The 22233-nt window shown below is 52.8% G+C and overlaps 1 protein-coding gene across 3 annotated transcripts; it reads left to right on the top strand.

The window, feature by feature from the left end:
* Positions 1 to 189: 189 nt before the first annotated feature.
* Positions 190 to 21991, top strand: ALG5 (ALG5 dolichyl-phosphate beta-glucosyltransferase). Of its 3 annotated transcripts, none has more exons than XR_008425915.1 (11): positions 190 to 325; positions 3324 to 3495; positions 3878 to 3924; positions 4936 to 5004; positions 6392 to 6484; positions 7847 to 7960; positions 12762 to 12821; positions 16462 to 16613; positions 17378 to 17463; positions 19710 to 19945; positions 20670 to 21991. XR_008425915.1 is itself a non-coding variant. In XM_053916549.1 (11 exons), exons 1-10 carry the CDS (start codon positions 248 to 250, stop codon positions 19823 to 19825), a joined length of 987 nt encoding a protein of 328 aa, XP_053772524.1. In that variant the 5' UTR covers positions 190 to 247; the 3' UTR covers positions 19826 to 19849; positions 20670 to 21991. The 3 variants fall into 3 exon arrangements, 2 of the variants coding, with proteins under 2 accessions (XP_053772524.1, XP_024424057.3); XM_053916549.1 differs by having other exon boundaries at positions 19710 to 19849; XM_024568289.3 differs by having other exon boundaries at positions 19710 to 21991.
* The last annotated feature ends 242 nt before the right edge of the window (positions 21992 to 22233 follow it).

Raw genomic sequence — 22233 nt, 5'->3', positions numbered from 1 at the left:
AAGTGGGTAACCTGTATTTTGATTAATTCCGGCCACCGGCCTTTGGCGCGGAGCGTGGGGCACACAATCCTGCGTGTTCCCGCCTGGCCGCGCGAGGACGCTGTGGGCGGCGGGCGCTCCGCGCGCGGCCTCTCTGTCCGCGGGGGGGGCGGGGCCGCGCGGCGGCTTCTGCGTCTGCGCGGCGGCTTCCGCATGCGTGCCGGAGCCGGATAGGGCAGCGGCGGCCCTGGCCAGGCGGGCATGGACCATGGCTCCGCTTTCGCTGCAGCTGGCGGTTCTCTACGCGGCGCTCGGAGCGGCGCTGGCGGCCGCGGCCCTGATATTGGTGAGAGACGGGGTGGGGACCGACGCGGGCCCGGGCTCTCCGCCGCCCTAGATACACGGCCCGAGCGCGCTCTGCTCCGCGCCGCCGGCTCTTTGGGGCTCCCTTTCCCCGGCTGCCCCCCAACCCTGAGCCTTGACGCCAGCATGCCTCTCCCGGGTTTCACGCCCCCTTTCTTCCCTGTTTATTTCCACTTGGGAACTCCAGCTCCCTACATATCCAGAGCTTGTATGTCGGTTCTCTCTGGGGGCGTGCACACCCTATCTCTACTTGCCCCCAGACCCTGAGTCCCTTCCGACCTCCCGGGTCTGCAGCCTCTGCAGCGCCGCTCCCGCAAGGACTTCAGTGCTCCGCAGGCTCTCCTCTCCACGTGTGGGTCTGCACACGAGCGCGGGGACAGCATCCACAGGAGCCACCCTTTCCAGACTGGAGCCGATCAGTGCCTCGCGAAGACCCGCTGGGGACGCGCGAGGCCTGACGTCAGCATGTGTCTGGGGGTCGCTGAGTTCCCGGAATGGAACGGCCAGAATTTGCTGCCTGGAAACGGGCAGGGCCGTCGAATTCACCCCCCCCCCGGGGTTTCTGGCCATCCTTGGGCAAACACGGGCTGATGCATAAGCGAACTTGCTCCCCTGAGCTTTGGGATGAGCTCTGGGTCGTCGATGCGGAGGTTTCCACCTCCCCGACGTGCAGATTAGCAGCCAGAAAGTTTACGAGCTCACCGCGTAGTAACCGTGTAGATGGCGAAGAAGCGCTGCGTCCCGATTTCTTCGGTGATTTGTCTCTTTCCCTTAGTGCTGTGGGGAGATTTCGGGGGTTTTGAGCAAGTCCGGCTTGGGGCGGGGCGGGCTCGTGTTGAATCTGCTGCAGATTTACACGTGTTCATTGTGAGTTTGTATTGGAAGTGTTTGCCCCAGTTGCTGTGCACTCACAGGGTGCTGAGCGTTGCCTTCAGTGTTTTAACAGGATTGTCCAGTTGGGTCTTTAAAACACAGCGACCTACAGTTGTTACCGGTAGCTTCGTTTGACCGGTGGGGAAACAGGTTGGAGAGGACTCCGGTACACAAATGTCACAGAGCTCCTGGAACTCTTTTTTAAAATACCTGAGCGGGTAGCCATTGCAAAAAAAACCCCTAATGGTGTGTGTGTGTTGGGTGGGGGGTGATCACCCCACCCACTTCCTTCTGGATTATTTTGAAGCAAATCCAAGACATACTATTGTATCTGTAGGATAGGGCCCCTTTTAAACTAGGGTGGTAGTAGGATCATCACAGATTTTTTAAAGTTAACCAGTATTTAGTTTTAAATACTCTTATCTGGCCCAGCGCCCCTGTAGTTCTTCGCAGAGCCAGCCTTTTCCAGCCGCACTCATGCACGCTGGGGGCACCAGTCCCGTGTCAGCCCCTGAGCCACAGCAAATCCTCTTCCATCCCCCCTGATCTGGAGCTGGTGGCCCTTGTCCTGTGGGATTTCTCACCGGCTGCGTTTTACTGGTGGCGCCCCCCCTGGTGCCTTTTAACACCCTACTGTGTCCGCCGACTGTCCGGTAAACTAATAGATACTTCTAAAGATGCACGTTTGAGTGATTAATGAAGGAAAGTGCTGAACACGCCCCTTTTGTCACGTGGTGCGGTGAAAGATTTCGCTGGGGGTGAGGTGGCCCCACCAGTTAGGAAGTTTGTCGTTAACCTGAGGGTGTTTGCAGCCATTGATGATCACCACCCAAACCTGTCATTTCTAACTGGGTCGCTCCTTCTCCACGTATTGCCTAGAAATCTGTAATGAAAGAGAATTTAATCCTCAGCTTCCAATTAATCCAAAATACCTTTCATGTGTAAAAGGTAAGATAAAAAGCAAGGTTTCAAAATAGAGAAATAGTTCCCTGGCATCTTACAAAGGTGACCAGTTGTTTTATTTGTAGTATCATTACGAACCCATGAGTTAGAATACTTTTCATGTGTTTCAATGTACTGCAGTAATTTGGTGCCCAAACCCTCCCATCCTAAACCAGTGAGATCCCCTCAGGCTGGATGGCAGAGCCCCCTTATCACTGCTGTGCCCTCCCCCGCTGGCCCCGCCCTGCCCAGAGCCAGCCCCTGCCCCTCCCAGGGGCAATGCCTGCTGATAATGGGGGTGGGACTCAGAAACCATACTCTAAACACCAGGGCTACGGAGTGGAGTGGGAGCTGGGACCCCCCAGTCTGGATGCTGCCAGAGGCGGCGCCAGTCAGAAGTATGGGCGAGGTCAGTAGGTACCAAGGGAACCTAACAGATGGTTGGCAAGTTAAAAATGAGTAACATCCTGGAAGTGCTGTGGATTGAGTGTTTTGAAAGCATCAGCTGTGCCAATCGGAACAATGTTGCAAAGAATGGTTGTTTCCGAAGCCAGCTCCCCACTGTGGGGAAGGGAGATGTGTAATGGCCCCTGCCAATGTGTGATACATGGCCTACGAGTTCCAGACTTGACTCCAGAAAATACTATTGTGAGTCCAAATCTGGGGCAAGTACAGGTTCTTACCAGTTCCCAGTCCCCACTGTGCGGACTGGCAGACTGTTCCCTTCGTGCCCTGGGTCCACCGGTCCTAGGTGGCAGCTCTGCCCTCACCCCATGGGTTCCAGCTGTGGTGTGGACTTGTTCTCTGTCACACACAGGCCAGGCCACAGGTAGGAATGGGGCCTCACTGTGTACTCCTGGGATCAGGGGTTTGGCACATCTAAGAGTGGATTGCATGCCTGTACTTTGTTCCCTGTTTGAGGTGGGGTGACAGGCCTCACAAGTGACAGTTGGGAGGAGACCCAGAGCCTCCTAAGGCCTCAGGACCTTGCTGACGGGTGAAAGGACAGTCGCCGTTCTTAGGACTGGTTTGGATTTTGGAGTCCCCTCCAAACTGTTGTTAATGGACTAAAAACTGAGACTAAATGTTCCACCAAAGGGGGGGAAGTCACGTAAATGATACAATAGTGGAACCTAACAATTTCTTTCATTCATCTCTGCCTTTAGATCTCCTTTGTTGCATTCATAACGGCGAGGGAAATGCCTCCCCTCCATCGGCACGAGAAGGAGAAGTTCTTCCTAAACGCCAGAGGGCGCAAGGAGGCCCTGCCCAGCCTCAGCGACTCGCCGACCAAGCGGCTCTCTGTGGTCGTGCCTTCCTACAACGAGGAGAAGCGGTGTAAGCCGGGGTGCTTCTGGTAAGGGGTCCCTGGGAGGAAAAGGACGTGCATAGTACTGGACCTGCCTGCCTTCCCCTGCGCGTCAGCAGGTGGGGGCTGCGGCGGGTGCACCCGGTGCGCAGCTGCAGCTGGAAGAGGGCCGTGGGCGTAAGTGGCAGCCACGGGCCGTGAGCAGCCATGGGAAGTGTGGGGCCGCAGTGCCCTTGAGGGAGAGTGAGCCGGGTGTGAGCAGAGGACAGGTGTGGGAGTGGGAGGGGCCCCTGCAGGAGCAGCCCAGGGGCCTTTCTTAGTAGACAGACTTCTTCCCCTTGTACATGGAGTGTGTGAGCTTGTGCGGTCACTTTCAGAAGCAGGTTCTAATGTACCTTCTTTTTCTTCAAGTGCCCGTGATGATGGACGAAGCCCTGGGCTATCTAGAAGAGAGACAGGTACTATGTTTTCTCTTTCAGTCTGACGTCTTCCCTTAAAACCGGGCCAGGTGGCCAGCTGGTGGACCCCACCAGCTCCTCTGTGAGGGGCGGGGTTGGCCCTGCCTGGACCTCAGTACAGCGGGGCTGCCCAGGGCTCCGCTGATGGCCCGGCAGGCTGGCAGGAAGCACACCACCCCCAGAGGCAGCTGGGCGACCCCAAGGCAGCCCTTTTTCTTCCGCTCCCCCCCCCCACTTTGTTTTCTCTAGGAAAGACGTCTGTTTGAAAGATCTGTAGTTAGGGTGAAATTACTTTGTATTTCTTTATTATTCTTAGGTCCCCCCTCATTTGTTTTCCACTTCTTTCCCGCTAAAGAACAGGAAGGTAGCATGTGCCCCGTGAGCTCCTGGAAGAGCTTAAAACAAGTGAGCTCTGCGGCCTGTTCTTTTTAAAGAAAAATTCCTTGTTTTGACTTACTTTGGTTTTAGGGTTTGTGTAAAGGGAAGAGAGAAGATCCACCAAAAAGGAGGATCCTATGTAATCTACTCCTAAACTCAGTTTGAAGGAAAGAGGAAGAGAACTGAGCCCTTACTACGTGTGAGGCTTCTCCCTTTTCTATGACATGTAACCTTCACACCAGCCATGCAGGCCAGGGGTTTTTAATGAGAAAACAGGCCAAAAATGTCACCTTGTCTAAGGTCACAAGGCTAAGAAGTGGTGCGTTCAGGTTGGAGTCTGCGCTCTCTGACTTGAACCCGGAGCATCTCTCTCGAGTGCTTGGCCCCCAGGGGACCTGCGGGGCCTGTCGACGCAGTGCAGGGTGCGACGGGTGGAGCGGGCGCTCGCAGATTGAGTCAGCGCCCGCCCTGCACTCCTACCTGGGGCTGCCCTCCCTCCTTCGGCCTTTTTATTTCGTGTCCTGAACGCACTTCTTTATGTTCGCGTTGTGCACGTCAGCACTAACACAGTGTTGTCAGAGTTCTTCATGGAGATGCTGCCAAACCGTGGCCTTTAATTTTTGCCCCTCCCAGGAGCAAGACCCCACTTTCACTTACGAGGTGATCGTCGTCGATGATGGCAGCAAAGACCGGACTTCGAAGGTGAGTAGACTTGCTTTTGGAATTGCCAGTAGATAGAAAATACAGAACGATTTGGCAAATGCCAAATCTTACCTTCGCTGCACAGAGAACCCTAAGCTTGCTAAGTGCCCTCATTGCTGCAGTGCGGGTAGTAGGAGGGGCAGAGGGACGTCGTTGGTGGAAGCTGGGAAGCAGACGTGCTGATCCGTGAGCCCAGGGAAGCTGTGTTGTCACCAGGTCCGGAGAGCAGCGCATACGCAGCAGCTCACGGTGGCCGCCCCGCGGGGGAGCCTCTTTGACCATTTAAGCCCCGCCCCCACGCCCGATCCTGCCCCTCACGCAAGCCTTGCCTGACAGTTTCTGCAACGGGTCACGCACGTAGGAAGGTGCCTTCAGGTCGGCGCTGAGCAGTGGTTGTGCCTTTTGGCATGCCCCATCCGGAGTGACCACGAGGCGGTCACTGCCTTTGAGCGATGCCCCCTCTCGCTCCTCCTAGAGCAGTAGCTGCCGGGCCCAGGCGCTCCAATTCCTGCGGTAGCACGTTCACTAAGCCTTCCGGTTGTCCTGGTCAGTTATTATCGTTAACAGTGCTTCACTTTTCTGCTTTGACAGTACTGCTTCCGTAATAAAAGGTTCCTTTATGGTGCTATTCGTATTCTTATTAAATAGCAACATAACGGACCTTATAAATGCGCAGGGAAGCGCCTGTCAACGGTTCCTTGGTGGGGTTTTTGTTACACCGTGTGGGCGTGGCCAGTGCGGAAGCAGGAAGCAGAAGGGAAGGGCGGCTGTGCGCCCCGCTTCCCAGTTCTGCGCTGCCGGCGAAGGTGGGGCCAAAACCAAGGTGCTGCAGAGTGTGGGGGAGAGAAGCGACTGCTGAACAACCTTTCAGGGTTTATGACAACGACGTGGGGGCAGTGTGTTTGGACTCAAACGGTGGTGTGGACAGAAGGTCCGAGGCCTGAGCCGGCGGCTGTTTCAGGAAGAAACGTGTCCTGCCTCGCTGGGCAGGTGGGCGTGCCGTGAAGGACACCGACTGGGGCCACCCTGGCAGTTACTGATGGGAGGGCGGGGCACAGGAAGTGCAGGCGGGGGCCCGTGCTGGGGGAGGGGGGTTGCACTGGCAGCGTCTGCCTGCTGAGGGAAAGCAGCTCTTGGCCCCGCACGCCCCTCCTCCCGGAGCTGCCACCATTCCAAATCTCCCGTGTCCTGTCCTCAGCCACAGAAGGCGGCCAGGACCTCACCTGTCTCCCCGAGCTCCCCCGGGCCACCCAGCGGCGCGGTGGCTGCAGTCAGGACACGGGGAAGGCGGCTGGAGCAGCAGCACCGAGGCCACCAGGAGAGACCTCTGCGTGTTACTGTCTTGTGACCCAAGTTGATTTTCTCTCCCTTTTATGCAATGGGACAGGTGGCCTTTGAATACTGCCGGAGGTACGGAAGCGACAAGGTGCGCGTGATCACACTGGTGAAGAATCGGGGCAAAGGCGGCGCCGTGAAAATGGTAATGCACGATTCCTCGTTGTTGTTTAAAGCGCGAGGCGAGCAGAATAGCCTCTTTTGCAGATGTTTCACATGCGTGGGAATTCCACAGCCCACTAGTCAGATGCCAGAATTCCGAGTTCGTGGGCAGTGAGGTTTATCAAACCCAAAAGAACGCCCTCCCTGTAATGCACTGGGTGCCTCAGAGAAAGACGTCTGTCTCACAGTTGGAGGCCGGGAAGACAGGGAGCTAGGGAGGAAAGCAGGCTGCAGCCGTCAGAGGGGTGGGGGCTGTCAGGGGCAGAGGGAGGGCGGCAGGCTTTCGAGCCCCCTTGAGAGCCCCGGGTGGGGCTGTGCGAGCTGGCTGGAGGCCCCTGCAGCTCTCCACCTATGCCGAGCGCACAGTCCTTTGTCGCTGGTCTGTTTTCTGTTTTAAACGCTTAGCTACTGAGTCTGTGCCTTGTAATGGTTTTTCTGAAACTCCACGTCTGTTGTTCAGGCGTTAAATACACCATTTTCGTTTCTGCTTTTTTACCCACGTTCTAGTGAGTGTGACGCACATCACAGATAGGAGCAGTGGGCCGAGGCCGTAGACAGAAAAAGTGACCAAAATTCGCTGACGTGTGTGTATGCCTGGGCCGCAGCCACACTCTCTGGCAACAGCGAAGCTCTGTTTTACCGAATCAAACCGTAAAAATGTTTATGCTTAAGAAACAGTGCATGCACTCGAATGTGCCCTGGAGTTAGAGCGGCTGCAGCTCTGTGTCAAGTGCGCCCCCGGAGCCGCACTTCGCTCGAGAGACCACCAGCCGTTCGACTAGGAGCGGCACGGCCCAGGGCCAGGTCCTCAGAAGGCGGGATGTGTTTGGGTGTGGCCACACTTCCTGAGCTGTAGGGACATTCCGTGTGTTTTTACCCACCGGTTTCCGTAAACACCTGTGATTCCACAAGGAGGAATGCAGACTTATCTCTGTCGTGATGCATTTCGCAGCGAGTGAGTGTGTTCAGTCTGTCCGTAGACACGCTCTTCCCGTGCCGTGCTACGGGCAGGCGTCCGTGCTGTGTGTGACCTGTGTTACACTGTTTAACCCTGTTGATGCAGAATATCTTTGACTTGTCTAAATCTATTTTTTTAGCTCACTGTTTTCCAAGGCCTTAGTTGTATGGCCTCACAAAGTTTTTAAAACCATGAAATAGGCCTGAGGTACACTTAGGAAGATCTTATTGGTGAGATTTGTCGTAAGTGAACTTTGGCCTCCTTCTGCCATCTCGTACCTAATATTTCACCCTTGGTTACTTTAGGTGAAGCAGAAGAGACTGATGTGTCTTTGAATTTAACCGTAATCTTAAGCAGCTTTGTTTAAACGGACATTCTTACACGCAGGGAGTTTTCAGTTCTCGCGGGGAAAAGATCCTCATGGCAGATGCTGACGGAGCCACGAGGTTTCCAGATGTCGAGAAACTGGAAAAGGGACTTGACGATCTACAGCCTTGGCCGGTGAGTGTAAGAATGTCGTTTAAGTTACGTTCCATTATGAACACAGGGGCTGTAAGTTGCGAATCTGGGGCTTTGGGCTGTGAAATTCCTGCGCACGGCCCACAGAAGAGCTGTCGTTTGCTGAGGCTCCCTGGCCAGTGATGTGTCTAATGCTCGGACCGTCTCCCCGAGCGCATGCTCCCCACGCACGCCCCCCTAACCAAGGTGCCGACCGAGGCTCTGGGTGACGGTGAGAAATGAGCCTGGGTCCCAGGAACCTTGTTTTTGAGGGAGCAGACATGAGCAGCAGCCCCTCCGGAAAGGGCGTGGGCAGCTCCGTGCCGTCCCTTCCCTGGGCATGGCGCGGTTGAGATCCGCCGCAGTGCTGTGCAGCCCGACAGCCGTTCCTTGAATCGCTCAGTGTCCCTCCTGCTGTGTGGGTACGCCTCGGCTGGTGTGGCGTTCAGCTGCTGATGGGCATCTGGGCTGTTCGCAGCATTTGGCAATGACATAAATCCAGTGTCAGCGTTCAGGTTAAGGGAAAAAATGGAGGCTGCGGAAAGGAAGAAAAGTCTGTTGCCACTCCCACCTTTTAAAGCCATTTAGAGAAAGAAAATGAATTTGCAAATCCTGACCTTCGTACCGGATGCTGCCGCTCTGGAAAGAATGGGGCAGAGACGGAAGGAGCACCCTGGACAGAATGGAACAATGTGCCCGCCTGCCCCCACACGGTATCCGGGAGTTCAGCAGGAGCAAGAAAGCTTGCTAGGCCTTGCCGTTTTCAGGGTTTCGAGCCCGGTGTAGGGCCCAGACCCACTGTTCAGTGGCGTGCGCCCTGGTACAGGGCACAGCAGGGCTGCACATGGCAGGGAACCCGCAGAGCTGCATGGCGTTCTAGGGGCCCCCACCCGCCCCAGGCACAATATTCAGGCCTCAGAACTCTAGTGCTGAGGGGCAGAGGTGCAGGTGGGTCAGGGAGAGTTCACCAGTACTGTACAGTCGCCTCGGTTACTCATGGCTGCCACCCCAACATACTGCTACGAGAAAGGAGCAAAAGGAAGCTTCTTGCAAAGAAAGATAAATCCTGGAAAGTAATCCAAAGAAAAGGATAAACCACATCGGAGTGCTTTTGTTAAAGAAATAACACTTAATAGAAGTAATTTAGCCCTGGCTGGTGTGGTTTGGTGGATTGAGCGCCTGCCTGAGAACAAAAGAGTTGCTGGTTGGATTCCCAGTGAGGGCACAGGCCTGGGTTGTGGGCTGGGTCCCCAGTAGGGGGTGCGCAAGAGGCAACCACACCTTGATGTTTTTCTCCCTCTTCCTCCCTTCCCCTCTTGTCTAAAAATTAAAAGTGAATTCATAAAATCTTTTTTAAAAAACATAAATTCAGTGATGCTCTGAAAGAGGCTTAAAAGAAAAACAGACGCCATGTCTACATGCATTTTGTAACATGGGCAGTTTTTAAAACAACAATGTCCTTCGTTCCTGAAGAACAGCTGATGCTTCTGGAAGCTGCCCAGGTAGACTCCACCTGGGTCATCAGTGCCCAGGATTCAGTCCTCACATCAGAACTCTGGACTCCCACGGCTCTCTTAGAAGCTTCTAGAGACTGATGGTGAAGGATGGTGAAAGGAAAGGATATTTTAAATGAAAGTGTTGGGTTTTGACTTGTTTTTAACTTAATTAAGTGATGGTGTAACTGCTCGGTCTCTGTGAGGTGGAAGCGTGTCCCTTTCTGCCTCTCTTCAGTAACGTGGCTGCCCTTCGGGGTGCAGAGTCAGGGCGGAGCTGCCAACTCAGCTTCCAGCGTGCTCCCTCTCTAAGGGAGCTGTCTTGCCCTCCTGAGCAAAGCGCCTCTGCCAGGGAAGACGGGAAAAACTAATTCTTATTGGTAAATAGTAATCCTCGTGCATAACAGAAAGTTCCCGAAAGAAAACACAGATGGCTAATAAAAATCTCCCGAAGCTTACCTTTTTATTTAAAAAAAAAAGGGGGGGAGGGGATATGAGATCATGTGTGGTTAGCAAATTTAAAATGAGCATAATCAGTCCTGGCAAGAATTTGAGGAAATAGTCAACCATATCCAGTTAGCGGGAATATAAGGACCCTTTCAAAGAATAGTTTGGCCCATATAGTTCGGAAATGTAGTGTTCTACCTCTGTGACTTTCTCCAGAGAAAGAAAACCACAGTGCTTTTAGAGTTTTATGTTCAAAGACATTCTTCTAGGCTCTTCTGTAATAAAAGAAATTAGAAATGGCCGGTGCGTAGGCAGGCGGAGAAAGTGGGGTCACCTACACGGTGACGTAGCACGCTGAGCTTACGAACTCACACGGGAGAGAGAGAGACATGCGACACGATTACGACAAATTCTTGTAGAATAGACCTAAACCCTACGAAGCCTCTAACGCAAACAACCAGTTTACGGGAAATACCGAGGACAAAGGGACGTGTTATAAGAAAAAAAATTAAGAGGTAGGGGGAGCTGGTGGATAAAAGACAGGCCAACAAATTTGAATGACTTTTACTTGGCTTTTGAGTAAACAAACTAAAAATATTCATAATGGGGCAGACGTGAAAACTGGGTCAGATGGTGTTAGGGATTATTGTTACTAATGTTTTCCGTGCCCTGCTGGTGCCGCGGTTGGAATGCGGGTCGGTTTGTAACACGTTCCGCCTAGAGCTCGCTGCGCGTGCGCCCGGGCCGGGCAGGCCCTCGGAGCAAGTGGGACCGGCGACCGGCGCGCGAGGTGATGGTTGGAGCCAGGTGGGGGTTCATCTCATTCTCGGCACTTCCGTGTGTTCGGAGATGCCCACGATAGAAGGTTCAAGAACAGCGACCTTGTATATAAGAAATTTTGAGGTTATTTTAAGTGAAAAGGAGCATGGTGTACATGAGTAAGTTTCGGCTGTGATTTTTTTTAAAAACGGGGAAAAGCAATAAACCAGCCATCAGCAGTGGGCGCTGCTGCGCGGTGGCGAGGCCTGCCTGACTTTCCGGGTAGAGCTTTGTGGTGCGTGGGGGGATGTGCGTGAGCGCCTGAGACTTTACTGACCGTCGTGAGTGGCTCCCCGTTCAAACGGCGCACACACAGCGGGTGACCTGCCCTTCCGGCCCCTCCTGTCACCCCGGCACTCCCCGAGGTTAGCAGTCTCACCCGTTCCTCGCAGCTGCAGCTGCGTCGGGAAGACGTGTGTGTGTGTGTGTGTGTGTGTGTGTGTGTGTGTGTTCGTGTCCCTCTCTCTCACACGCGGAGTGTAAGGTGCCCGGCCGTGTTCTGCTGTTCCCATGACCGCAGAGCCGGGTGCCAGGAGCTCCGTCCTCCTCCCACTGCGGCCGGGAGCGCGCCCGGGCGTCGGCCCGCACAGACGCAGTCGGCCCGGGGAGAACTGCGGGCTGGGGCGAGGGCACCGGTAACAGTCCCCGCTGCTGTCCGGGTGGAGTGAAAGTGGCAGGTGATCCTTGCGTGGCTCTGGGTGTGAGGCGATCGGGGTCCGTTCCGCCGAGAGCCACTTCGCCTCCTGCGCTGCGAAAACCGTTCACAGCCCTGGCCTCGTTTCCAGCTCAGGGACTGAGTGCTTCTCTTAATCACCCGTGGGGGCTCATTGTGCACTTCGGCAATTAGCCTTCTGTCTGTAACACAAATCCCAAATGTTGCCCCCAATTTACTGGTCTCTTAACGTCTAATGCGGTCGGATTTCAGCGGTTCTACCACACAACGGTTTCTTTTTTAACTTTATTGTCAGAGTGACTTGTTGCTCTGGGGTTTGTGTGCTTTGGGTTCCCCTGAAGTTTAAAAGTCATTTCTGTGTCCCGCGTGAACATGCGCTGTGTCTGGACTGTGTCCTAGTCGGTAAGAGGCGCGGGCCCCCCTTCAGGTGGGTTTCCAGGCGGCTGCCGAGCGGCCGAGAGCGCCCGTCGTGGACTTAGAACGTCGCCAGGGCCGCCCGTGCGTTTCGGGGCCGTGTGCCCGGCGCCCCGTTCTGGGCCGCGGGGCTCCCTGTGTGCGCTCCAGCGCCGCGGTTTCGGTCGCTGCCCTGGCAGAACGTTCCAGGTCCCCGGTGGCCCTTCCTCACCCGAGCGCTGCCCGGGCTCTCTCGGTTCTTCGTTCTCCACCTTCCCTCCACGTCAGCTCGTCTAGTTCAGTGAGAAATCACTTGACGTTTGTGGCGTCCGGGAGCCCTGACTTCCTAATGCCGCCGGCACCATGGCCGTGGGACACCCTCTGGGTGTCGGTCGGTCCCCTGGTTTCCCTGGGGGCTGCCGCCTGTCTGCTTCCCGAGAGCCGCTGCATTTCCCGGGGAGTTGGGGGCTGGGGGTTTCTTCATGGTTGTTACAAGCGCCGTCTGTCTTCCACTGTGACTTTGGGTCGTTGTCTAGGTAGATGAAGGCTAACGGACCGTGCGCGTGCGTTTTCGTCTCCTGCCCAGTCGCCGTCACTGCAAACCCACGCACGGCTTCTCATCGTTCCATCCACAGTCCATGTGCTTGGGTTTCTCCGAATGTAGTGGTTGTATGTGAAATCGTGCCACCTGTAGATAACTTTGCTTTCTGATACTACTAATTTCTCTTTATAATTACATTAACATAGGACTTTTAATCTGAAAAAATTTAATACGTGAATTTTGAAGCAATACATGCCCCTCTTATTTAGCCCTGAATAGTATCCTCTCAGTAAGTAAGTTAGGCTTCAGGAAACCTTTAAAGATATTTAATGTTACTTTTTCAAAAAGTTAGTGCCTAGAAGGGGAGATACTCCCGTTGAAAGTACGTGCCTTTACGGGAGCTGCCGCTGAAGCCTCGTGTCCGTGCTCTCTCCTCAGGACCGGATGGCCATCGCCTGCGGGTCTCGGGCTCACTTGCAGAAGGAGTCGATCGCTCAGGTGAGGGCCTGTCCGGCCGAGGGGGGGTTGGCGGTGTGTTGTTCCTCTCGGACCCCCCTCTGACCCAGGATGCGAGCAGCTCGTTTCGGTTTCGGTTTCTCCCGTAAGACGCGAGGGAGGGTCCCCATTCCGTGGAGCATCGGGCGGGCGGTTCTGAACGGTGCCCTTTGACCCTGCCGGCCTGCTTCCGGGTTCCCCTTACCGGGGCGCTTAGGTACTGTATTGTGAGTTCCATTCAGAGTTTAAATTTTTGTGAAATTTACTTCTCTTAGAAAAACACCGTATCTTAAAATTTGACAAGTTATAACTGGTGTTTTTTGGACATTTAAAAAAAACGAAGAGATTAAGTTCTTCATTTTGTAATTTCTACATGAGGCAGAAAAGCTGGAATGACTTGAGATAAATATTATTAAGGAATTATTCTATGCAGGGTCTTGAGGGTTTTTTACACTTTTAAAGTTTTTCAATTACTGTTGACACACAGTAGTATTAGTTGCAGGTGTGCAGTGTAGTCATTGGGCAGTTGTTTCAGTTTTAATTACTTTTTCAGTTAAAAACTGTAGGCCTTGTACATCGAGTCCAGGAACGATCTGTTGTACCCTTAACTGGCCGACCCGCGGGAGCGCCCCCGTGGCTGGGAAAGCAAGCCGTTTCTCAGCGCAAGGCCAAAATTGTTGGGGGGCCGGTTTCTCAAACGCACGCGTCTGGGCCCGTCCTGCACACTCGGTCAGGCTGTGGCCCTGGGTGGGGGGCCCGTGCGGGAGCAGCCTTGCTGCTCAGCCCAGGTGCCCGGAGTCTGAGCACCAACACCCCCCGCCCAACAATGTGGGCGCCTCTCCCTCGAGATGAGCGGACAGCGAAGTCGTACAACCTCTTAGGGATTATGTTGAAGTGTGGGGACCTAGAGTCCCCCCCTTTCTTTAAGAAATAAATTATTCTAACGTCTTCAGCATCTAGTTCAGAATTCTGTGACCCTATGACTTTCATTGGTATTTGAAAAAGGTCTAATCTCTTAACCGTAGGGAATATCAGACTTTTAGAAATTTAAAGCTACACAAGTTAGAGATTAGGTAGTCCAACTTTATCACTTTACAGATACGTGAGGGGTAAAGGAATAAAAATACGTGTCTAAGACGTTCAGCACGTTAGTTACAATAATAAAACAGTGGGAACTAGAAAATACAGATACTTCCCCTGGGTGAAATGTCTTGCAGACAATAAAATGGATGAAAGTGGAGACTATATAACATGGAAAAATACCTAAAGTATTATGTTGTATTTAAAGAAAAAAAAACACTGATACTATAAACACAGTGACACGCAGTGACCTCAGGAGCTTCACGCGTAGCTCCTCTGCTAACAGCCCTTGTCCTTGGCCCTGGCGCGCCCCGCCGCGTGTCCTGCGTGGGGACAGACATGGCAGAGCCCGGCGCAGCCCTGGGGCACCGCACCAGTGTCCCCGTCCGCTGTCCCGTGTGCCAGTCCCAGCAGCGACACTTTCGGGGTCGGAGGTGCCCGAGCTTACCGGCAGTGAGAGATTCCAGGTGGAATCCATCTCTGTTTCCAGGTGTCTTCGGGTTTCCTTGGGAGACACTTTGCTAAGTCTTGACGCTCTTTGAACGTCTCACTTTTGGGTCACGAGATTGCCGGGCGGCTTTGAACGCCGCCTGCGTTCCGTGTTGATACTTCGTAACCGTCAGAGAGACACTGTCGATTCGGAAGCAGTGAGCGTCCTTTTCCTTCGTGTTTTTAAATTTCTGCTTCAGAGGTTTATGTAGTGTCCTCGTATGACTTCGTTAGCTTCATTTAACCAAGTCCGTCCAATAATACATTTTCAGGTGTCTTCTAAATTGAAGCCACTTTTCCAAGTTTTTAAAAATTAAAGACCCTCCTCTTTGTAGTTTATGCATTTAAATACGGCACAAATCAAATTTAAGGTATTCATGTAAACTTCTAGATTTTATAAAATAGCCACTATCCTAAAACAAGTAAAAGTCTTCTATTCAGATCTGGGCAAAAACAGTCACGAATATTTTTCTTTGCTAAGTAGTGAGCTCACCTAAATCACATTTTAAAAAAATCATTCAAGGAGAATAGTTTGCAGCTATTATTTTTCTACCTTTTAATTTTTATTTTTCTATCTTTGAATTTCTTTTCTTTTTTTTTTTTTCCTTTCCTAAGCGTAAATGCTCTTTTGGAGGTTTAATCAGTCGACCAGTATTTATTGGAAGTGTTTTATATGGAAGGCCCTGAGCACGCGGTTGTGATATTCCCAGGCTATTTTAAGATGAGGTTCTGCCCAGTCCACTTAGGAGGTAAGACGAGTTCCCGTGGAGACGGAAGCAGTGGCCGTAGGTGGTGACCGAGAGGGTGAGATTGTTCTGAAACGTGTGTTCCGCATACCTCATGGATGCGCGTTCGATTCTCCCTTCCCGTCTTGCCCTGTTTAAGACACGGGTGCAGTCGTGGTCAGGAGGTTAAAATGAGCTTTCCAGCTTTCTTTTTAAAAAACACCTGTTGAGCTTCTGTTATTTCCGGTGTCGAACACCTGGCCGAGGGCTCTGGCCTTGTCCCGCACAGTGGGAGTGGCCCTGGCAGTGACTTTCAAAGCAGCCCTCAGCCCTGCCCACCCAGCTGTCAGGAGAGGAGGGAGAGACACAGACAGTGGGAGTGGCTTGTTCCCCAGTCCCCCACCGGTTAATGGGACCAGGCCTGAACTCGGGGCTCGTGGCCCGCTGGCTTTTTCCTGTTTATGTTGTGTTGTCACAAGTCCGATCTGTTTGCTGGTGACGGGAAAGCTGTGTGAGTGGGGGTGGCACCGAAGGTTCCCGCTACGCAAACAAAACCCAAAGGAGGAAGGGGCCGTGGTTCACTCGTGTGAGTTAAATGCTCTGTGCAGACTGAGTAGCTTGTTCACGTGAATGTGTGATGTGTCATTCCACGGGCCTGTTAACCCTAGTTACAGAAAATTTTGAGAGCGCCTGTGTTTTTTAATCCCGGATGTGCACGTCTTGAATACAATGATAATTATGTTTTCAGTGTTTAGTGAATAATGGACGATTATGTGCATTCTGCTGCCACTGAGGATAACTAATAACAGTAGCGAGTACTCAGATGGGAGTGAAGGTGACTTACTTTAATATGTAACGTACTAAGGCACGTAGTCGTTAACCTCTGTTTACCTGGATACCTGCCACTTCTGATCTGTGAGACTAGGTTTTTGTTTCCCCTTCCTTTCTAGTCTGTAACTGGTGAAGTCAGGCTGTACCTCTTTTATCGGTATTCTTATCAGCTAGGTACTGAACCTCACGTTCAGACTGCACTGTTTTATTTTCCGAGCTGTTCGGGTGGCTGCCACCCTCTTTGGAGCGCAGTGTGTCCCGAGCGAAGGGCACAGAACTTGTAGGCGCAGGCCGCGTTGTCCTTGCTCGCGGCCGCTCAGACCGCGGGGCTCAGCTCCTGGAGAGGCCGGCCCGCCTCCTGGCAGGGACAGCTCCTCTCCACGGAGTGGGCCCCCGAGGCTGCGACCACGGGTCCAGTGGGCTGTGCTGCGGGAGGAGCTGGGGCGCGGGGGTGTCGGTGGCCGCGTCTCCCCAGTCTGCCCCGCAGACGGGGAGGCCACGTCCCTGTCTCCCCCCAGCGCTCGTACTTCCGCACGCTGCTCATGTACGGCTTCCACTTCCTCGTGTGGCTCCTGTGCGTCCGCGGGGTCCGCGACACGCAGTGCGGGTTCAAGCTGTTCACGCGGGAGGCGGCGTTCCGGGCCTTCTCCTCGCTGCACGTGGAGCGATGGTAGGTTCCCCCTGCCCCGCTCTCCCCGTCCCCGCGGCTCCCACCGCGTTCAGACAGGCCAGACCTGGGCCTTGCGCCTGCACCCGGCTGCGCCTCACCTTGCAACCCGCGGAGCAGCGGAGGGCGCAGCTGCTGCAGCCACTAAAGGTGCAGATGCGGCGGCACCACGTCCTGTGCCCCTCAGCTGTTTTCCTTCCTTTCACTAAGTTCTGTGCCCCGCCTGAGACCTGCGGCCCCTGCGTCCTCTTCCCCTCCCCCCTCCAGGAGCCCAGCTGCTTATTCTCTGCCACGCCCTCAGCCACATCCTTCCCGCCAGTTCTGAAAACAAAGTTAAGTTTTCCATCATTAAGGGGAAGGAAAGCCTCCTTGAAGGCACTCCCCTCAGCCCCAGTCTGGCCCTCTGCCCTTTCCTAGCCGACCTCGTCCGGTTGCACACTCGCCCTTCCCCCTCCCCTTCCCCAGCGGTCCCCATCCACGCACCGGACACCACCTTCCTTATTTTAAACTTTCTGGGTGCCCCATGGCCGTCCCCTCGGGAGTTTCTGAGTTGTGATACGGACCCCATGTTTCCAACGGACACATCGCGCCCTGACGCCCCATTATTTTAAAGCTCCCGAACACCTAGGTTTCTGTGACCCTGGGTCAGCCCGGCCTTCAGTTTGGTAATGAGAGCCTTCCGTCTGCCGTGAAAGCACCTTTAAATTGCGCCACGGCAGAGGTCTGGTCGCTCGGTCTCTAAAGAGGAACCCCACGCGCTGTTTCAGGGCGTTCGACGTGGAGCTGCTATACATAGCGCAGTGCTCCGGGATCCCCATAGCAGAGGTCGCCGTGGCCTGGACTGAAATCGAAGGTGAGTGTCTTGTTTCTGTTAGAGCGGCTGAGGTTGGGGGGGGGGGGCTGTAACTGTCAGGGGGCACAGCCAAGCTGGCTCTCCTGGTCCCCTGCCTGCCCCTGCCCCCACAGAGCCCCAGGCCCCGCAGGGCACGGGCCTGCTTATGCCCCACCCCCAGCCGCCTCCACCTTCTGCAGCGTGTCAGTGCTGGGGTCTTTGGGAGGCCGGGCCCCTGCCCCAGAAGCCCGCTGCAACTTGGGGCAAACAGACCAACGCCAAGGTCCTGGGGGTCTGAGGCCAGCAGCGAGGCTGGTGATCTTCTGAGATCAACTTTCTTGTTTTGTCACCTTTTTTTAAAAGAATTGTATTATATCATCACTCAGCAAATATGAGTCTAATGCCTACAAACCACTATGCAAAGCTAAATAAAGAATTGGAGTTGTTTTTACTCCAAATGTCCACAGTCCATTCAGAGCCAATTTTTAACTGGTATCTGTACATTTATCCAAAAATGGAAAGATCGCTAAGACCTATAACGTGAAGTCTGTCATAGTTCCCAATTTCTGTTCAGAAATGCTGAGACAGCCCTGGCTCGGTAGAGCTTAAAATACACTTCAGTCTTGCTTGCTTACCTCGGAATGGTCCTGCAGCCCCCCGCAGGCACGGCCCCAGCACAGCCCTTGCTGCAGAAAGGGGCTCACTGCTTGGGGACCTGGGGTCTTCGGGACGGAAGGAGAAGAGCCAGCCCAGAAGCTGTGTGAGCGGTGCAGTCTCGAATGAACTCCAGCCTCTGGGCGTCTCCTGCCTCCCCGAGTTTGCAGAAACGTGTCAGCAGCGGCCTGGGTCAGAGAGGACCTGTGCCCAGCACGCACTCCCTGGGAAGCTGACGGGGGGAAACGTGGGAACACGTTTTGTATTCATATCTTCTGCTCGTTTGCGTCACAGAGATAGTTGTGCCCTAACTTGAGTCATACGCACCCTGAACTCCTGACAGGTGCGACGAAGACAATATCTGCCCCTGATTAATAATATAAAACAAGGTGTTTGGCAAAGCACTGTGATGGTTAGTGTTTGGGAAGAAGAAAGCTGCTATATGAATTCAAAGCAGTGAGGTACTTTTATCTTCTTTACCTTCAAAGAAGATAAAGTATCATTAAAATGCTAATGGGACTTTAAGCCTCTCCCCGGCAAAGGTTCACTTGTCTGCAGGTTAGAGGACAATGGACAGTTAGGAGGACCCCTGTAACCTGGGGGTGGGACCCTTAATTAGGTGGGCGGAGCCTGGGACAAAGGCCTGGACAAAGTCACCTTAGGTCTGACTGACCACAGGCGTTGTTTTTCGCGTGAAGACTGGAGTGTCTTCCTGCTGGGTCCTGGGTGGTTTCGAACACATGGTCTCCGATGGCGCAGCACGCGAAGGCAGGCCGTGTGGCTCATTCCCAGAACCCTCGGCCGCGCAGCCAGGCCCTCCTCCGTGGAGCGCGGCCCCAAAACCGCCAAGTCAGACGCCCGGGTTTGCGCCCACCTCGGGGCACCGTGTTTTGGTATCTGTCAGCGAAGCTGCTCTTGTCAGCACGGAAGGCGTTTAACTCTCTGGTCCGAGGCGTGAATGGAGTGAATGTGGATGTGCTGGTTGACTCTGGTGATCGTTTTGCAGTGTGTGTTTGTGAAGCCACTGCACTGCACACTTGAAATGCATCTCATCTGTCAGTCATGCCTGGGTAAAGCGAGGGAAAAGGAAGGGGAGAAATAAAGAGAAAGAAGCCGGTGCGCTGGCCTGTCCGCTGCGGCCTGGGCAGTGTCCCCTGACCTGTCACCCAGGGCACAGGGCGGCCGTGCTCCCAACCTGCCACAGGACACTTCCAGGGGCGGGGTCCAGGAAGTAGGACACAGAGCTGCCCAGAGGAGAGCGGGTGGGACGCGCAGGAACAGGGCCTGTGGGGTGGGTGCAGTGTAGCTGGCCAGTCTTCAGTGGAATCAGAATGAAAATTAGGTTTTTGTCTTCGGGGTCTTGCTGATTCTCCATGGTGCGTGTCAGATTGAAAAGTAGTGTGTAAAACAAAAACCTGTCCCAAAAATCACGTTTAAATGTACAGATGGAATTGAGTGTTTAACATATACTTACATACACACCGTAAACATGAAATTGAGTAGAAGCTCCCGAGTGTCCTGTAGACGGCCTCTAAAATAATTATACAGCAAACCGATGTATTTCTCCTGCATTTTGGTAAGTTAGTTTATTTTTAATCACTTTTTAATCACAGGTTCCAAATTGGTCCCATTCTGGAGCTGGCTGCAGATGGGCAGGGACCTGCTTCTGATAAGACTGCGCTATGTGACCGGAGCCTGGAGGCTGGGGCGGGCCGGGAAGCTGGATTAGGCCTGCGCCGTCCGGGACTGCGCTGTACGTCCTGGTGTTTTTCTTGGGAATTAAAGTTTTATGAAAAGTTAGGAGGAACCTGTGCCGTTGTCTGCCTTTCGATAATTTTAATGAACTCCTGTAAGTAAATATTTTTATACATCTTTTGGACACAAAAAGATTTTTAAGGTATTTATAACTAAAGTCATATTTTCTTTTGCTTTAGAAATTTTGTTTATTTAGATTATAACTATGATTCTGAGAAACATAATCTTTAAACAAGACAGAGGCAATTATTTTTATTCCAAAGCATCTTGCATAATTCTTAGAACTTAAATATAAACCACAATCATTTAATAGTAGTTAAGAATTTACAAAGAAAGTTAACATGTTTATCTTATTTTTTAAAGGCATGGGAATACATGATTTATTGTTTTTATTTAAATCCTTTTTTATTTTTCAATTACAGTTGACATATATTATTATGTTAGATTCAGGTGTATACCTCATCAGACACCATATAACTTAATAAGTGATCACCCCAATAAATGTCCTACCCGTCCGACACCACCCACAGTTATTAGACTGCTGTTACTGGCTGTGTTCCCCGTGCTGTGCTTTACACCCCCAGGGCTGTCCCGTAACAGCCGGTCTGTACTTCCTCATCCCTCCCCCTCCCCCGTCCTCCCAGCCCCTCCCATCTGGCGGCCGTCGGGGGTCTGGACCTGTGATCTGCTTCTCTTCTGCCTGTTCGTGCACTTTGTTTTTAGATTCAGTTGTTGATAGGTATGTATTTATTGTCATTTTTTTGTATTTTTCTTTCTTTCTTCTTTTATTATTGGTCATATTTTTCTTCTTCTTAAAGAAGACCAAAGAAATAGAAGCAAGACAGCCGTACAAGCAGCAGTGTGATGGCGACTTGAGCCCCCACACGGCCGCACTGTGTCGCATTAAACGTAAATGATCTAAATTCAGCAAGTAAGAGACAGCTTGGCAGAGGGAACGTAGAAGTGGACAGACGGAACCCTGCTGTATGCCGTCTGCAAGAACCTAAAACAGCAATCGAGGCAGGCTGAAAGTAAAAAATGGAAAAAGTGTATCACTCTAGACCTTAATCAGAGGAAAGCAGAAATGGCAGTTGCAGCAGCTAGAATAGACTTTAGATCAGACACAGAGGAATGCCCCATAACGACTGAAAAGGCGCAGTCCGCCACGAAGACAGAAAGCTGACGTCTCAAGCACAGAGGCAGAGCTGACAGAGCCGACGGGGAAGGTAGACGTGTTGTGGCTGAAGACTTCAACACTCCTGTGTCAGCAAACGATTGTTTCGAAAACTACACGGGAAGTCGGCAAGAACGGAAAACACCGCTGCCCGCCTGTACAATCTGAGGGGCATTTATAGAAAAGTCCGCCCGGCAACAGCAGCACGTGCAGTTGCCAAACGCGCCTGGAGCAGCTATCAAGATGGACTGTGTCTCAGGCCACAAGACCTACGTCACACGTGTAAAAGAATTAAAGTCACACAGAGCGGGCTCTCCGACCGTGACAGAATCCACCTGGAAAATAGCAGGAGCATAACAAGAAGATGTACGTCCAAACCCTTGGAAACTGAGCATCACGTTTTTAAATAATCTATTTAGTCTCAAGTGAAGTTGCAGAACTACATCGAACTGCCCTGGCCGGCTGGCTCAGTTGGCAGGAGCGTCGTCCCGTAACCACAGTGGTGTGGGTTCAGTCCCCAGTTGGGGCACAGGCCCAGGTTGCAGGTCCGACACCCCCCCCCCCCCCCCCCCCCCCCCCCCGTCAGGGCGCCCGTGGCAGGCAGCCGGCCCGTGTTTCTCCCTCCCTTCCGGAACTCAGTCTCATCTCGTCCTTCGGCGAGGTACAGGGCAGGTGTTGTGTGGACTCAGAGAAGGCGTGGATGTTTTGAGTGTGGGGGCTGTCTGCCACGAGGTAGGTTGTTGATCGTTCTCCATTAGTCTCGATTTGATCGCTGTCAACTTCAAGTGGTCTGCCCGACTGTGGAGCATCGTCCAGCAAGGAATCTCCAGCACGAAGCTTCACAAACCCCTTTAGACACGTTCGATCAGTCACAGCCCCTTCTCCACACACTGCACAAGCCTTTTTGTGTGTGTTTCAGTTGCATTTTTACATTTCTTGAAATAATAAAGCATACTGTGCTGAAAATGTTGCGTATTTTTCTTCCATCTTCAATATTAAAATGGCTACATAAAAATTCAGCAATTTTGATAAGTTTTCTTTAATGCACGTTGATATGACAGCTGTCACAAACAATCTAACAAAATTCCAAATGAAGACAAAGACAACTAAGGACCACTAGAGCCATCGTACGGGGGGAGGGGGGTAGAAAAAATACTTTTTGGCCAACCCAATACATTTTTTTAATCCTCACCCTGGGATATGTTTAT

The sequence above is a fragment of the Desmodus rotundus genome, chromosome 13 (assembly GCF_022682495.2).
Source record: "Desmodus rotundus isolate HL8 chromosome 13, HLdesRot8A.1, whole genome shotgun sequence".
NCBI classification, from domain to species: domain Eukaryota; kingdom Metazoa; phylum Chordata; class Mammalia; order Chiroptera; family Phyllostomidae; genus Desmodus; species Desmodus rotundus.
The sequence above is the reverse complement of the archived record's forward strand: the minus strand, read 5'-3'. Positions and strand labels throughout refer to the sequence as shown.

What these genes read in the sequence shown, in the direction of transcription:
- ALG5 (XM_053916549.1), top strand. Translation starts at nt 248, where the DNA reads ATGGCTCCGCTTTCGCTGCAGCTGGCGGTTCTCTACGCGGCGCTCGGA. An exon ending in GCTATCTAGAAGAGAGACAG is followed by an intron (nt 3,925 to 4,935) that starts GTACTATGTTTT and finishes TGCCCCTCCCAG; the next exon opens with GAGCAAGACCCCACTTTCAC. An exon ending in GCAAAGACCGGACTTCGAAG is followed by an intron (nt 5,005 to 6,391) that starts GTGAGTAGACTT and finishes GCAATGGGACAG; the next exon opens with GTGGCCTTTGAATACTGCCG.